At 30.8% G+C, this 18,928-nt stretch overlaps 1 protein-coding gene across 1 annotated transcript in view; it reads right to left on the bottom strand.

Annotated features, from left to right (window-relative positions):
- LOC145291244 (116 kDa U5 small nuclear ribonucleoprotein component-like) overlaps positions 1-18,928 on the bottom strand; it is a 109,210-nt gene that overhangs the window by 32,436 nt on the left and 57,846 nt on the right. Inside the window, exons 12-18 of the mRNA XM_080136851.1 lie at positions 17,044-17,171; positions 11,700-11,763; positions 10,102-10,192; positions 9,657-9,792; positions 7,940-8,067; positions 4,222-4,415; positions 1,729-1,840 (exon numbers count right to left, since the gene is read on the bottom strand). Coding sequence (XP_079992977.1) covers positions 1,729-1,840; positions 4,222-4,415; positions 7,940-8,067; positions 9,657-9,792; positions 10,102-10,192; positions 11,700-11,763; positions 17,044-17,171 — 853 coding nt within the window. The remainder of the gene's footprint in view (positions 1-1,728; positions 1,841-4,221; positions 4,416-7,939; positions 8,068-9,656; positions 9,793-10,101; positions 10,193-11,699; positions 11,764-17,043; positions 17,172-18,928) is intronic.

Genomic DNA, 18,928 nt, shown 5'->3' with positions numbered 1-18,928 from the left:
TTTTGGCTGTTGACCTTAATATAAGCAGAAAATGAAGGATGAGATATTTGCCATTAGAATGTTTTTTTTCCTTGTTTAAAAGGAAAAACATTTGACATATTTGATAATTTGTGTAATTTTTGTACTTTTTTTAAATCCAAACATGTAAGTACATAATAAACTATTTGTGCCATTTTGTTTATTATATAAGCAGTTTAACAATTTCCTCCAGTATCTATCTGTGCCTAAATCGAAACACAGATTTCATGAACAAATGTAACATGGCCGTTACTCTTCAACCACACATTGTCTGGTACCATCACAAGAACAAACAAACAAGGAAGGACATAAAAAAATGATTCAACATTTTTTTTTTTTTGTAAGTGAATACAAAAAGTGTTTATTCCAGTAATTTCCGGCAACGCACTTCACTGTTTTAAAATATCATTCACGCGTCGAACATATCTGTTGAGATGCTTTTTCATGCACATGTCTTTGTCATCGCTTGTCTTTCCGCTGTTTTGACCATGTGGCTTATTGTCTCTCTTGTGGCACACATGTCCAAACACGTCCAATCACATGCTCGATCACATGCTGTCCTTTTGTCTGCCTTTTTTTCTCCTCCTTCCTGTGATGCCAGCGCCTGCACACTTACTTGATTTGCATATGTGCTGAGACAGCTACTGCTGCTAGTTTCACTAGTCAGCTATCCTACGGCTGATACTGATTTTCTCACACGTGCCCAGACGTGCTATGTTACAACAAGAGCGCACCGCTTCGTTACACTAAGCTTCTTTCCTAAAACTGCTCACCTGTGGAACTCTGTTCCGCTGGGTTGCTTTCCAGCCCACTACAATATGGTTGTCTTCAAGTCCAACGTAAACAAGTTCTTATTGAGCCGCCCCCTAAAATAATCAAGTTATACCCAATTTCTGCTACTAATGATTACTACGCTGTTGAACACCATATCATACACTCGTTAACATATCCTCGAGTAGCCTTTGGGCCTTGATAAGTGGTGACACCCTTGTGTAAAACAAACAACAAAAAGAAGCCGTAAAACTAGATAAGCACCAATGTTTCATATTAGCAGTTATCAAGATCAGTGTAAGTAATTCTTAAAATAAACTTGTGCAGTATAATTTGACAAAAAAAAAAAAAAAAATGCATTTCAGGTAATAATACTATTACATGTGCACTTCATGTTAAAATTAGTAAGAATTTTAAAAAATACGAAAAATGATTGAATAGAAGATCTGCTAGAACCATTTTTTTTATATAAAGAAAAACATAGACATTAATGATCTGCCATTTTCTATTTTGAAATGGCAGATTTTAATATTTTGTCAAACTGCAGTTACCTCCCCTAGATTTTAAGAACTCTTCAACATTAACAAATACAATAAGACTTTATAATCTGATAATCTTTTTATTTTTACTTGTAATTATTTTTCTTTTTTATAAGTTTTGGAACTTTTACTAATTTTGACATAATCTGTAAGTGTGTAATTGTGATTTTACTTGAAATGCATTTATCTTTCATGAGAGGTAACTTTAGTCTTTGCCAAGTTATCCACGACTTGAACGCTGACCGAAAGTCCACTACACAATCCAATACTACACAAGCACCATAAAGTGTAACATAGAAACATTATAATAGAAAAGAAAACTTTATATGTAAAAGAAGATTTATATTTATTATATTCAATTCGGAGCATAATAAAAAATGACTAGAAAAAAAAACCTCACCTCTTCTGGACCTGATACTTCTGTAATGGTTGATGTTTTCACAATGGACTGGTCAATACCTTCAATCAGAATCCAATTTCCTGCAGGAACTCGATTCACTTCAACCTTGTACCTAAAATAATAAGACGGAAAAATTGAATGGAAATAATCTATGCATTTTTGATAAGAATTTAACATTATTAAATCAAACAGAAGTTTAAGATAAAATACAAATTCAGTTAATGAAAATAAAAAGACTATCTTGATTTTTTTTTTTTTAAACTAGCCTGGGTACCCGGCGTTGCCCGGGTGTTTGGAGGTGTGTGTTGAGAAAAAAAAAAAGGTGGTAGTAGGCAAACAGGCTAAAACCCATACTGCAAAGGAGGAAAAGAATGTGAAAAAGAAAAAAAAAATGTGATGCCTTTGCAGTTGCATTCATAACCAAACTAAAAATGACAAAGGTTTAAATTAAAGCTAGTCAATCGAAAAGAGGGGATGACTTTCAAAAATATCGGTGAAAAAAGTGACCCCTCCTTGTAGAAAAGTGCCCAGTTGTGATGCAGTGGTTAAAGTACCTTGAAAAAATCAATTGTAAAAGTGATATTCTCCTGAAGATTGAAGGTTCAATTCTCAGTGTGGGCGACCGAAAAATACATTTGCAATAACGCAGGACCTCTATACAGTCAATAATTTATGTATTTTATTTTGTATGCAAAGTTTGGATTTCGGATAACAATATAGCAATAATAAAGAAAGTGTTTTCAGTGTTCAGAAATCGTATTCCCTTAATCAAAGAATAACGGGTTCTAACATTAAGGTGTTTGTTCAAGTGCCATTCTGTCATTCTGCTGAACTAAGAATCAAAATAGAGCATTCCATATTATTGGAGTGTTAGGCCAATGTAATGCATTTAATAAGTGGAATAATTAATCGGTGTTTTGCAGGTAAGTATCACTTTGAATAAAAGAACTCGTTATTTACAGTTTTGTAGGACAAAAATTAAAGAGGAGAAAATATTTGCTACTACCATTGTGAGATTACGTTGGTGAGAGAGTGAGTCAAGAAGAATAAAATATAATTTTCATGGAAAGGTGAAAAAAGTGCGTATTCTTGTATGAAAACACGCTGCAGTATGAGTTTGGAATGGTGAGTGCGGAAGATATGATTATACAATAACTATAAATTCCATTTGCACACGATCCACCTTTTTTTCCCCAATCCAATAATTGTGTCACAATCACGAATAATGGAATCATTAAATAACTGCAGATTAAATTGAATTGTTTTATGTTAAACATAACTAAAAACTGAAGCCACACAAAAATTCTTAGAGTGATTATCACATTACAAATTATCCATATTTTCTTTTCAATGCAAATCTTCTTCTTCTTCTTCTGGCCTCAGCCGAAATAGAATGCATTACACCCTTCCAGTATTCCCTATCTGTCATAGCACCAAAAAGATCTTCCTTGGAGATAAATGTATCTCGTTGTATCTTATCTGGAAAAGTTAACTTTTGTGATCGATTGCGAGATGATGGCAGGCCCCTCCACAGTACAAATGATGAAATAAGTTCATCTGTGGCACGTGCACAAAGCCCAGCAAACTGAACACGTGTCTTACAAACTGAGGTTGATACTCTTGTTAAGTGTTCATATATCATTTCTAGAGTTGGTTTATTTCGCCATGAGAGATTAAGTACTCTTCTCAAAAGACGTGTGTAACATCCATCCAAACGATGCTGTTGTTTTGCTGAAAGAGTCCAAGTTTCAGATCCATAGAGTAAGATTGACTCAATAAGTACGCAGAAAACTTGGATTTGGAATTTGTGAGCAAAATTGGATTTCCACATCTTATCCATTTTGTTACAAACAGTCCATACCATGCCCTTCCTAATGTTAAAGTCTTTCCCAGAGTTCCTGATGTGTGATCCTAGATACTTGTTGTCTTCAACACATTTGAGGATGTTATTTGTGAAGGTTTTAATTTCGTGGTTGTTGCAAATGTTAATTAGCATACACTCAGTCTTAGTAGCATTCAGGTGAAACCCTGTACAGTTTGCTGCTGGTTCAAGAGAAGATGAGCACTAATGAGGCTGTCACACAACAGCGCAATGTCATCAACAAAATCAGCATTGGTGATGTAAAGTGCACGATTACGTGAACTTCTCGGTTAATACATCAGTCCATTGTCATTGATTGTATCCACAGAAATATGCATGATGTTACATATTACAATGATGAAAAAGAAAGGTGCAAGTGTATCACTTTGGGGAATACCAGCCAGAATGTTGAAAGGTTCTGTTTCACCATCTGGGGGCAGGACAGTGGCCTGTGTGTTTAAATACAATACTTTTGTTGCTTCAATAATTTCTACTAGTATGCCATAGACTTAAAGAATTTAGAATGCAAAAATATGTCATTATTTTAAAGAGAACCAATCGTAACAAATGAAACCGGTCATATTGTATTCATTTCTTTCTCATCAAATTGTCCGAGATACAATGAAACTTACCTGGCTTCTGCAATCCACAAACGCCCGATGGTTCCAAAACGAGAATCTTCCTCATCCTGCAGGGAATAATTTTCTCCAAGAATTCTAACCTCTTGGTTTGCATGCAGGGTGCCGCTCATAACACGGCCGAATACATGAAAACTTGTGGCATCAGGAGTTGGATATAACTTAGTGGTGTGAATCATTAAAGGACCCTGGAATAAAGAATTTAAAAAAAAAACATGAATCAATTGAATAACATAAACTTAAATGTACATTTTGTTCACGATATTAATGGATTTTTATCAGGGACAATATAGAAAGAAAAAAATTGTCCCAAACAACCAAGAACAGCCTCCAGCGACATCAGATGTATATAGTGGGATGAGGTTATATTTAGACAATGAAGAAAAGAAAAAAAGGAAAATGTCTACATCTCATTGAAAAGGCTTATTCTGGCTGAAATATTGAAAAAAAAAAAAAAAAAAAATGTTGGTTTCTGATTTGCCATATTTTCAATATATATATATATTGAAAATATAAAATTCACAGGTCTCCCTGCTCATATATATATATATATATATATATATGAATTTGAATTGAAATTGAAAAATTCAATATGGCGTAATGGAAAATATAAAGGTAACTGCAGCTTCTCTTTCAATTTTCGGATTTTTACCATGTCAAATCACATTTCAATTCCTTTTGATGGATTGATCGTTGCTATTTCTTCTGATGAGTTAAGGGCATAATAGATTCACTGATTGATATAATAATTAAGATTGATTTTGAGCTACAAAACAGATACTGTCAAGAATTGTATAAGTCAACTGAATTAAAGGAATAAATTATAAGATGGTCAACATCATGAGTTTTGGAATATAACTTTTTGTCATTTATTCTCTATATTGCTTTGTAATTACATTGAGCTTCTTATATAAGGATTGATATATAATAAGAAAATATATTTTTACAGAAATATATTTTATATATATATGGCATAATCACATTGTGTTGACGTGATTATACCATATATATATATATATATATATATAATAATAAAAATTACAATAAGTTTACCAAGGTAATCAAAATGGTAAACTTAAAATATATTATAAATATTAAAGAGTTAATATTTACAAGTAAAATAAACTCAGCCAGATGTAAAAGCTCAATAAAACCGAAAAGGAAATAGAGCTTATAATGTTCCCCTTACCTCTCCCCCTTTTTTTTTTAACCAAGTAAGATCTGTGACTTACTTGTAGTTTCATTAAATACTTTTATATGCAAAATCCGATCCTGCATTTTGCTAATTCCTGTCCTCTGATGAGAAGGAGAGTATTTCTTCAAAACTCCGCGGATTAAGGACTATCCACTTATCTTGTGCTTCCTTTTTTAAAATTAAATGTTTTTAACTCTTTTTCAAGATGTCTTTTAACATGTTTTATTAATCATTTGTTCATATATATATATATATATATATATATATATATATATATGGCATAATCACATCAATTGACCTATTTCTGACTACAGTTCCTGAGGATTGTGTAACAAATGCCCATTACCCTCTTGAGAATGTTGATCATGCTGTAATAATGATAGACATCACCCTAAAGTCTCAACCCCAAATTAAAGAGCCATTTCTCAAAATGGCAAGGTTTTACAATAAAGCTGACTGGGATGCTATCAGGGATCACATCAGAGATGCTCCATGAGGAAATATCTTTTCTCTTCCTGCTGAACAGTGCGCAAATGAGACCACTGAATGGTTCAAAGTGACAACTGAAGCACATGCTCCCACAACTAAGTTCTATAGCAAACCCCACTCGCCCCAATAGTTTACTTCTACTTGCACAGCTACCATTGCTCAAAGGCAACTACAGATTAATCCGACATAAATTCAGTACAAATAGACAAAATTTTATAGAAGCTTGAAGTAATTGTAAGAAGGAAATAACGACAACCAAAAGAGAATATACTGAAACCACCATTGAAGTGCCGAAATTAGGGACTCGTGATTTCTGAAAAATCTCTAACAGTGTAGTAAATAATGGGCAACAACAATTCCCCCACTGTCCAACAATTTTGAAGATATTTGCACGGCAACTGAGAAGGCCGTTGGTTTGCCATAGGTATTAAACATAACGTTAAATTCCTTTAAAAAAAAAAATGAAGTAAAAAAAAATAAAAAAAAAAAAAAAACAGAAAGAAACTGAGACATGTGCATGTGAGTATTATGTTATTTTCTAAACAAATCACGACTCAAGCTGAGATCAAAACCAAAACCTAAAGATAGTTAATCAAGTACGATAACCATTACACCAGCTTTATGACTTTTAATTAGTGTTTTCAAACCAACTCATACTTAACATAAGTTGTCATATTTCACGACTGCACATGCGCAGTCATGAAGCAGTTGGAAACAAAAAAAAAATCTGGTGGTCTCCCATGTACCAATTTTTAAATTTTGATCCCTTAGCAGCCCTTTTTCCCAGATGAAAAGTTTTCTACATGTCTGAATACTCTATATACCAAATTTCAAGTCTGTAGATAAAAAATTCATAGAGTATATAGGTTGAGAAGAGTCCTCTCTCTCACACACATTCTCACTTTCATAGAATATAAGATTCGTTTTTTGTTTTTCTCACCCTTTTCCTGTTGACTATTGTAAACAATGGCTGATAAATAAAATTCATTAGTTAAAAACATAGTTGTTGTCCAGAGTTCAACCTAATTTTAAAAAATTCTTTTAAATACAGAAAAATCTTTATGATGTATATATCCATTACAGAACAAAAATATCATATTCCAAAAATTATATAGATTGATCAAAGTTTTTTATACATAAAATCATTTTTTTAACGATTTTTAGAGATTAATAGTAATTCATAGGCATTACAAAGCTGATTTTAATCTCTATTTCTTAGTTGTTAGAATTGAGTTGTCTCCCTTTATTTTTTTTTTTTAAATATGGCAGACTGAGATACACCATCTTTGCTTCCTCATAAAATTTGATTTTCTGTATGTATATATATATATATATATATATATATATATATATATATATATATATATATATATATATATATATAAAAAATTACTTCATCAATTTACATGATTTGGTGCAACTTTACTTTAGTGTGTTTTAGAAAAAATGCATTTCAGAGAAAAACATTATCACACACTTCTGTGTCATGCTAAAATTAGTATAAATTCCAAAAATTACGAAAAATGGTTGAGTAGAAAAATAAAAAAGTAAAAACATAATTTTCCCAAGTTGCGATTTTTCACTGTAAATTAACTGTTTAGAAGATCGAACACAGGGGGAGATAACTGCCTTCAATTGTTGAAGTTGTTTTGCACAGAATCCGATGACACTATCTTTCAGGTCGGCCATCGCGACTTTCCTCAATCTACTGCATGCCTTTTTATGAAAATCAGCTCTGGCACATCTTCTACTGCACCATTTTTTGTAATTTTTGGAGTTTATACTAATTTGGACATAACATTTAAGTACGTCATAATGTTTTCTCCGGAAATACCTTTGTTCGAAAATACACAATTGGGTCCGACAACATACTATAGTAAAGTTACAGCTGTAATTTTTGGAATATGAGATTTTTGTTCTGTGACAGATACGTACATCATAAAGATTTTTCTGTGTATATACATTTTTAAATTAGGTTGAATTCTGGATAAGATCCAAAAATATTGAATCAAAAAGGCATAAACTTACATCTGCATCACACTGAACCATCGCCTCAGCTAACTCCGTTTCCATTGACCCCGTGTAGACATGTTCAATCTTGGTGTGAGCATTCAGAGCGGGAGAAGGAACGTGCTCTACACACATATCGACAAAACCTGAAGAAAACACACATTACAGCTAAATATACATATGAAAAGAGTTTTATTTTTATTGTATATAAAATAGTTAAGTTTTAGTCGCGTCGATCTGTCGGTCGGTCTGTCCGTAAAACTTTTGTGCTTGGCCTTTTTTGGGATCAAAGGTCTGTTGTTAATAAATGCTGTTCTTCGCTTTTTAAGCTTTTCTTGGGCTTTTGGCCAAGATCAAAGTGTAGTATTTGTTCTTACTACATGCTGTACTTACGTTTGTAACTTTGTGATATAAAGTGGGGATCACTTTTCTGCATTAATTTAATGTAAAATGATCACCCACTTTACAACCAGTCAGTCTCAAAGCCATTCAAGTCATTCTCTAGATCATTCAAGTTGTTTTTGAAGGATTCCAGTTATTTTTTAAGCATTCAAGTCATTCTTAAGGTCATTCAATTCATCCTTAAGTTCATTAAAGTCATTCTAAGTCATTTACTTTTTATTTAAGTCATTTCAGGTCATTTTAGTTTATCTTTAAGAATTTCATGTCAATCCTACATTCATGCATTCATTCATTACACAAGAGCACACGACTAATGGCTATCGGCCTTGTTAATAAGAGCAGCGTTTACTTTCTTTGTCCTTTATGCTAATTGTCTTTTCAAAAATATAAAATTTTTACAAGTCCTTTATAAGAAATTTTACAACAACTTTAATAGAATGTGCTCTGATGAACTCATAGCACTTGTGCTCCTCGATATCGATACACGACTACACGATAAGCAGCAAAATCTCACCCCTTCACTGTTGTGGTTCCAAGATGCCAAAAAAAGCTTTCTACTCTAATAGTTTCTTTCTTCGAATAGCTAGACTTAGGACCCCCCCCCCAATTTTCCTGCTTCCCTGACTGTACTAACCTGCAGAAGTTTATATGTAATGCAAACAGACATCTTGCTGCTCAACTCCCCAAAATCGCCTGTTAGACACAATCCCAAATAGCTGCTTACAGTCCAAGTGGCAATATGTCTTGTTTTGGGTAAAAAACAAAATGAGTTAAAACAAGCAAAAAACTTCCTATGAACTAAAATAAACTAAAATTTAAACAGACAGGTTAGATTTATATTATAGCTTTCAAATAAAATAAAAAAACTTTTCTTTTTTAATTTTGTTATTAAAAGTGTAAATAAAGACTAATTGTGATATGTGTATAATTTTGTTAATTTTTATTGTATATTTTTTTACAAAGTATGTTAGCTGACTATAGCCGCTCATATTTAGTTTTAAACATTCCAGCATTTTTTGTCAGCACAGTTTGTAAACCATTATTAACAGATCTTTATTGGTTCACAAAAGTGGATACTTAATTTTGGTTAAAAAAAACCCAACAAATTTATACCAGAAAAAACAATTTTTTCTTGAGTCATTCCATGCTATGTTACACTGATGCAGTAGGTTTATTTATCTATTGTCAATACTATTATTATCTTTTTTTCTTTTTCATGTATTTATTGATTGATTTAATGAATGAGAAGATCAGTTAGTGTTTTAATTCTACCACAAGTGATTTTAAGGTGGGGGATCACTTTCCCAAATTTAATGAATAATAAACAACATACCAGAAAATGCCCCGAAAAATCGCTTCATGACCAGTCGCAATAAAGGGCGTACATTAATCTTTTTTTCTTCTTTTGTGAGGCTGATCCCTAACTCATCACAAACACGAGGCAGATTCTCATCCACATCACCAACAATCTGAAAAGCAACAAAAAGGTCCATAAAAATCCAGTTTTTACATAACTGAGTTTATACATTTTTAAGCTAATATATTTACCTAAAAGTAAATGTTTTGTTTTTGAAATAAAATTTGACAAATTGTTTGTTTGTAGTTAATAATTATTAAATAACAAAATATAATGCATGAAAGCCAGATTCAACTGCTCGAAGATATATGAAATAAAGTATTACATGGTGATTTAACTTTTTCCATTTGTAATTATTGATCTGTAAGTATATTGAGCTCTATAATAAAAAAAAAATAAATACTTGCATTCAAGAACTTACCTGGGAAAATATTTTATACATGGGTTCTAAAATAAATTCCACAAAACTCCTCTGTGAGGTACTGTGAGGTGGTTTCTTGGTAAAACGCCGCCTGTAAAATGGGTCACATAACAAATTTTATAAAAATACACAATAATGAAATGGAAAAAAAAAACAACAAAAAAAAACAACACATAAAAACTTGAGACATTTTTCAAATTAATATTTTACTTAAATACTATTTTACCTGTATATTTTATTTCATAAATCAAATAATGTCAAACAATAATTTAAAATAAAAATAATTCAGAAAACTTTATGTAAATAAAATCTGTCAAATTCAGTAATGATTCCATTTGTCTTCTGCAATAAAATGATCATGAAATACACTCACCAGGAATATGTGTGGCAATGACATGAATTTCCCAATCTTTGGCATAGCCTCCCTCTACCAATTTCCTAGCACCACCATTCAACTAAAACCCTTTGCAAGAATGTAATTCATTCATCTTCTCAGTGCATTCATTGCGGCTTTAAGAGGTTGGAATTTGAATAAAGTCGCAGCTGAAACTTATATGCACATATGTAGCCAATAATGTTTGTATGGATAAAAATTTCTATATTATATTTCTCTTAACCTGTCTGTCTGTCCCACTTTTTCTCAGAATCTACTGGGCCGATCTGGATGAAATTTTGTATGGATCATGGTTATGATATGGTGCAGCAAACTAAATAATATGATATAACCGTCTGATGCACAGTTAGAGATTAAGAAGGATTAGTCAGCACAATACCACATTTACTCTAGGTGTTTGTCATAAAGCTCTCATTCTAAATCAACAGGCTATAGTTTTGCCTGTTTTTAACAAGTTAAAAAGTCTAGTATATTAATAATACATCTCTATTTATTATTGAACACTATCTTATAAACACTGTAGTTGAGCACTATCTTATAAACACTGTAGTTGAGCACTATCTTATAAACACTACAGTTGAACACTATCTTATAAACACTGTAGTTGAACACTATCTTATAAACACTGTAGTTGAACACTATCTTATAAACACTACAGTTGAACACTATCTTATAAACACTGTAGTTGAGCACTATCTTATAAACACTGCAGTTGCATTAGATTAACATCCACAAAACAACTACGCAATTACAAAACATATACTGGGTGACGCAAAAAAAATAAAAGCTAAATGGAGGCCATCTAGAACATATGCTGTAGAACGGAGAAAAAAAGGCCAAAGACCCTCGTGTTTTGATGTGATGTTTTGAACATAATAAACTAGTTATGACCAAAGTTCCATTTCATTCGGACAAAACACTAAGAAACGGGGCCTAATTAGAGTTTGGCCCGTTTTTTGGGGGATCACCCCGTATATATATATTAGTATTCATATATATTTTTTTTTCAGATTACTTTTGGAAACAAATAACATCTTGTTTCAGGTCTGGAAAATTGAGATTCAAAATTCTGGGATGCTTGAGAACTTTGATGAATAGTTATTGAATTTTGTTTCTGCAAATATTAAAAATCAATATAAATTTGCTGATTAACACAATATAAATTTGCTGATTGACACAAATATTAATTTCTCAAATCACTTACGTTTTGCTGTTAAAGTAAATGTCTCCCCACAGACGTCTGGAAAATTCCCTGGTGTTTATTCCTCCTGCAAAATAATTTTTTCTAATTAATAAAACATTTATATTGCAAATTTTAAATATACAAAATAATTACATTGTTCTATTTTTTCTTTCCTAAAAGAAAAAGAAAAAAATTATAAACAAAAGAATAAAAAAATTGAAAACAAAATTTTTTTTAACTCATTATATTTGCATGATGATCTCTATTCTCTCTCTTTTTATTTTTCATTATATTTACATGATGATCTCTATTCTCTCTCTTTTTATATATATATATATATATATATATATATATATATATGTATGTATATATATATATATATGTATGTATATATATATATATATATGTATATGTATATATGTATATATGTATATATATATATATATGTATATATATATATATATGTATATGTATATATATATATGTATATATATATATATGTATATGCATATGTATAATCTCTGAAACAGCTACATGGTAGGCAGCTGATGATTCCTGTTTTTCTATGTAACAATTTTACTTAAGGTTTTCTTTTTTTCATCCTCATATAGTTGAATTCTCTTTTGTAATTGTAAACTTTTAAGAAGTTGGCTTATACAAGTGCTAAGTCTGCGATAGGTTAAATTTAGTTTTTTTTGGGGGGGGGAATTTAAACTGTATTCTTTATTTTAATTTTTACTTTAGACTATATATATAATAGAATAGGAACAATTATTCCCCTATATAAAACAACAGTATAGCTTTGAAAATGCAGATGCCACATAAAAATTCAATATGGTCTCACTACTAGCCATTACCGGTTATAGGTTTTGAGCTTACTACCAGTCGCTTTCATTTGTTATCACAAACTATTATATTAATTCCTAGGAGAGTAAATTTCATTCACACGTCATCTTTATGTGGTGGCAGTACGATCATTACTCTCTCATTATTTACAACTATTCCTCTCCTCAAAGCGATCGGGAACATTATTACATTTGCCACATCTCCTTCTAACATTGCCGTTCGGGTTTGTTTCTTCAACAAATACGTTTAATATCAGTTTTTCTGTTTTCACTTCTTAAAATAATTATCACTCCCTCCTTAGTCAGATCATTTCCCATTGGCTGTCCACTTGCGTTTCTCCGAATAAGTCTAAAGTATTTTTTGAACGATTAGACACTAAACAAGATGTTGTGAGTCACTGCTCAAGACAAATTTGGCTATTCCTTTTCTGCGGAAAACCCAATTCAACATTTTTGCCAAATTTACCTACACTGATCCAAGCCCATTCACACAGAGGTAAACACTTGATAACTTACTGTTTTATATGCTTTACTCCTCTGCATAGCCTTTGGTTGTACGCATATCAATTGAGCCACAAATACTAATCAACCATTCGTGGTTTCTTTTTTCTGACTGTACTCTTATTTCTTCTTCTAGTAGCAAACAAACCTACACATTATTCATTCAGCTTACACAACAAAAAGATGTACTTCGTATTATTCAAGCAAGATATTTTCGCCCATCTAGTGTTCCGATTAGCAATTCATGCATTTGCACATATGAAAGCCAAGAAAAGCATAAATATACGTTGTTAGCGTCACAGATTTTCCTCATCTGACACATATACACAAGTTTTTATGGTTCCCTGCTCTCCAATGTTAATACAGTTATTATTTTTATTGGTATTATGGCTTATACTGTCAGTATTACAGTTACTGCTTTAATTATTACTATTGACACTTGTATTGTTTACTGTTATTGGTAGGATTCTTATTTTTTAAGCTAACGAGAAGAATGAACATGGCTTCTTACCGGTCAGAAAAAAAAAACAAAGCTCACACTGCGTAACTATTATTACAACACTTATTGGTATTAGTAATACTACTGCTAATACTTGGGAGGGCGTTATTGCGTTTCTTATTACTATTAATGCTTATATTATTTATTGTTTTTATATCAGTATTATTTTTCTTATCCGCATTCTTATTCTTATAGCTCATGATAAAGGGGAAGCTGACACTAATTTTTTTTTATTGTTATGATCTTTCACCCAACTTTATAAACATTATCGTATCTTCGCTTTTTCTCTTTTGTTATAAAAAAAACAATACAAGTTAAGTTACTTACTTGGACACACACCTCTGATTTCTATGAATCTCCAGTACTTTCACCTAACAAGTTTACATACAGATACAGTAGCGTTACTATTCTTCTTATTATTGTTACTTTTACTTTTTTAAATTATTGTTGATGTTACATATTTTTAATAGCCACATACAATACTGTCAAAAGTTCCTACATTGCCTAAATACTTTTACTGCTATTACTTTGATTATTATTGTTGTTGTTGTTATTTTATTATTATCATGATTATTGTCGTTGTTATAGTTATTATGGTTATATTTCATTATAATTGTTGTTATTATTATCATTATTGTTATATTATCATCATTATTATTGTTTTATTATCATCATCATTATTATTATTACTATTATTATTGTTGTTATTTTTGTTATTATTATATTATCATTATTATTTTTGTGATTATTGTTATTATTTTTATCATCATTATTATTGCTATATTATTATTATTATTAGTATTATTATTGTTATATTATAGTTATATGATTATCATTGTTGTTATTATTATCAGTATTATTGTTGTTGCTATGATTGTTATTATTCTTATATTATTTTCATTATTGTTATTGTTTTATCATTATTATTATGTTATTATCATCATTGCTATTAATATTTTTATATCATTATCATTATTGTTGTTTTTATTATTATTATTATATCATTATCTGTGTTATTATTATTATGTCGTTATTATTGTTGTATTATTATTATTATTATTGTGGTATTACTATCATTATTGTTATTATTATTGCTGTATTATTATCATTATTGTTAGTATAATTATTGTTTTATTATTATTGTTGTTATTATGATTACTGTCATGTTATTATTATTTTTGTATTATTGTTGTTATTATTGTTATATTATTATTGTTGTTGTTATTACTTGTGTTACTATTTATGCTACCACATCTACTATTTATTGTTTTCATAAGTATTCGGCAAATAAAAAGCATAGGCCACCCAGTCAGGACCATGTTTATTGTGTTTTCATTATATTTAAGCCAATGATTTTTTGGGGGATTTTAATATTTTTACACAAACAAAAAGGGTTTACAGTAAATTTGCTTTATAATAATAAAATGAAATAATGAAACAGATTTTTTATAAACAAAAAATTTTAACCGTACAAAAGTTTCAGATATTTTCTTTCATGCTAATTTGATTTTGCAGTTTCCGGTTTGGTAATCAAACAATTTTTAAATCAACCCCAGGTTTTCACTGGACATTGGTGCTTTTGTATTTTGAGTCACCTATGCTTCTGCTTCGCTTGTTCTTTCACCTAACAATTTACAAAAGAGCATATTTGCATTTTTACATTTTTTTTTAATAATAATAATAATAATAATAATAATAAAAAAAATAAAAAAGCTTGATTTTATTCCAAATCTGCTTATGTGGAATATGGACAATGATTTTTACATTAATATTATTATGATGATTATTATTTATTTATTTTTTTTGTTTATTTACTTTCCTCCCCATGAAAGAGAGTTAGACATGAAGTTGGTTTTTAATGTGGACGGAAATCAGCTTCCCAAAAGGGGCACTCTGGTTAGTAACCTCATTAATATTATTATTATAACGTTTAAAGTTACATTTAATTGGTACACCATAGCATGGTACATAAAGTAGTAACAGCCTGTAACCTCCCATGCCATGAAGTGACAGTAACCACCTTAAAAGAGCAATGACCACCACGGATGAAAGTGTCTGCTACTGAATGACAGTGACTGACATTTGAAGACAAGCGATTTGCTTGCCACTATCATGAAGTGACAGTAACCACAATCAATTTCATTTCAGAGCATTCCAATGGGGGCCAGACATTGATCATGATCAATAATTGCAGAGGAACCTAGTGCCTGCCAGTAAACATAATTAACTGCTTTTTTTTTTTTTTTTTTTTTTTTTACATGGAGTTCACCACTTATCAAGGCCCAATGGCCACTCAGGGATAAGGGTTTCATTTCGCAGCAGTCCAATGGTGGCCAATACTGCTCAGGAGTAGGGATGGTGTTATATTCTTTAAATTTTCGAGATAAACCTCCTTTCTGAATTTTTGAGATGAGGATTGGTTATTTGTATTATTTAGACTCATCGGACTATTGTTCTCATCTTGAGTGTAATTTTCACAACATTTCGATCGATGTAATCTCCAACCTTCCTCAGGTGTATCTTGTTGGACTTGGGAATTTGGATGGAATTTTGAATGGAACCCTTTATTTACTTCACTTGTTCCATCGGCCATGACTGGATAGAGGTCCTAACTAATTTGCAATTGTATTTTTCGGTCGGCCACACTGAGGATTGAACCTTCAACCTTCAGGAGAATATCAGTTTTTACAATTGATTTTTCCAAGTACTCTAACCACTGAACTACAAGTCCTTGTCATGGCTGACGGAACATGTGAAGTAAATAAAGGGTTCTGCACGAAATTCTGTCCACATTCCCAAGTTTAACAGAAACATTCTGAGTTCAACAAGATACACCTGAAGAAGGTTGGATGGTTTATCAACTGAAACGTTGTAAAAATTACACTCAAGATGAGAACAGTAGTCCGATAAATCCAAATAATACGATAAACCTCCTTTTCAAAAAGAAATAATCACTCGATTAGAGTGTATTTTCACATGGAAGTTGGGAAATAATGGCATGTCTGTTGCAACAGTTTCACAGAAATTAGTTCTTGAATATTTATAATGAAAATATTAAATTAAGCCAGATATTTCCAGACTAACTTGCAGCGATCATGCAATGATATGATAGATATGACCCTCAGAGCTTGCTGATAGAACCTTTCTCAATGAACTGAGATCCAGACTTGACCTCAATTCAGAAGATGAGGCCCTACGCTGGAATAGATTGAAATGATTTGACCACGTCCAAAGCATGGTAGTCGACAAGTGGCCAAGAAGAATCATTAACTTTGATGTCCCTGGAGCCTGCCCGAGAGGTTGACTCAAGAAGAAGTGGAGTGATAATGGGGATATACATGCGACTGGGTACCACTTGTAAATTTCATACTCCCATTAAACTTCCTCCTTTGGAGGAAGTCAGTTAAACTTGCCTAGTTTCATTTTTCATTCTGTTCCAGGTATTTATATACAACGACATAAGTTGTGATAACATTAAAATGAGAGAGGGATAAGAAGTAACGAAAGGCAAGAGACTTACCATAAGTATCAGAATAGATTTTGGCAAAGGATTTCAGAGTAAAACAATAGCGAAAGTAGGAGCTGGCAAAACAAACATTACCCAAAATGGGTGACACCATATGGTTTTCTTCGTCATCTGTATACATGCTGAAATATTGAGAAACATTGATATATTAAAATTGCTTTTGTCAAAAAAAAAAAAAAAATCAAGTAGAAATAAAATTGAATATAACCTTAAAAACTATAAGCAGGTCAATGTATGATAAAGTTATAACAGTTAAAACGAAAATAAAATAGATTATTAAGAGATGCACTAAATACTTAGTATGATCATTTGATCTATTGTCGAAATATGGAGTAATGTTGATATATTAGAATTGCTTTTGCTCAAAAATAGAAATAAAATTCAAAAGTATGAGTATATTACAAGGTAGCTGAACCAATAAACCATAAAATCGGGTCCAAACCCTATAAAAAATGTGATACTATTTAAAAAGAAACTATAAAAAAAATCAGCTGAGTAAACATAATCCAATTTTAACTCTATAAAAAAAAATTCATTATGAAATTTATAAAAGTTAATTTGAAAATTTTAGAAAACCAAATGTTATAAAATATTTTATTAAATGATGAAAATAATTTTTTTCTGAAACTTTTGGCATTAAGAAATCTTTTTCAAAAAGACTTGGTTTTTGTTTCTCTCCATTTTTCTGATGGTAATACTAGGGCTAGGACAACGGAATATTCTTTTTCCTGTTTTGATTCTCGAGTATATATCTGACACAGTTGATCAACCAAGAACCACATCACTCTATATAAAAACATATAAGATATCAACAGACATATACTCAAGTATCAAAACAAAAGAATATTCTGTTGTCCTAGCCTTATGATATTATTTATTATTATTATTGTTTTATTATTATTATTGTTATTATTTATAATTATTATTATCCTAGACCTATTTTTTTTTTTTTACATAGGCGTCACCACTTATCAAGGCCGATAAGCCACTCAAGGATAAGGGTTAAAGAGTGTAGAGTAGTCAAAAGGACAATATAGTAATCGATAGTAATGGAAGTTCGGTAAATTTGTTAACTTAAGTGGAACGGCTCATCAGAAACTTGTTCACGTTGGACTTGAAGACAACCATATTATAGACAGCTGGAAAGCAGGAAAATGGAAGACAATTCCACAGGCGTGCAGTTCTAAGAAAGAAGCTTTGATCATGGAATCTATGTTTAGGTTTAGGCACAGATAAAATGTGTGGAAAATTATTGATAATGTTTTCAGCTAGTCTAGTTGTCCTAGCCCTATGATATTATTTATTATTATTATTATTATTATTATTATTATTATTATTGTCCTAGACCTATGATGTTATTATTATTATTATTATTATTATTGTTTTATTATTATTATTTATTATTATTATTGTCCTAGACCTAGTTGTCCTAGCCCTATGATATTGTTATTATTATTATTATTGTCCTAGACCTATGATATTATTATTATTATTGTAATTATTTATTATTATTATTGTCCTAGACCTATTTGTCCTAGCCCTATGATATTATTTATTATTATTGTTATTATTATTATTATTATTGTCCTAGACCTAGTTGTCCTAACCCTATGATGTTAAAGCTATCTGAATTGGATCAGCAAATACATTAATTTTTTTCTAACTTTCTGTCTTTAGATCTCTCCTTAAATGATTCTGATTTCCATTTTGTTTTTTCTGTAGATAAAGGATCTGTTGTTTTCTGAGCAGAATGATACAGTGGCCATGTAATGCAAGTCTTTAAGACACGTTCAGATCTAATGATAAGATCTAATTTATTAGATCTAATTTATTAGATCTTATGATCTAATAAGATAGATGCCCCTTTCTCTTTCCTGCA

Source organism: Euprymna scolopes, chromosome 12, assembly GCF_053919585.1.
Source record: "Euprymna scolopes isolate OS-2025 chromosome 12, ASM5391958v1, whole genome shotgun sequence".
In the NCBI taxonomy this organism is placed as follows: Eukaryota; Metazoa; Mollusca; class Cephalopoda; order Sepiida; family Sepiolidae; genus Euprymna; species Euprymna scolopes.
This window is presented reverse-complemented; position numbering and strand designations above follow the sequence as displayed.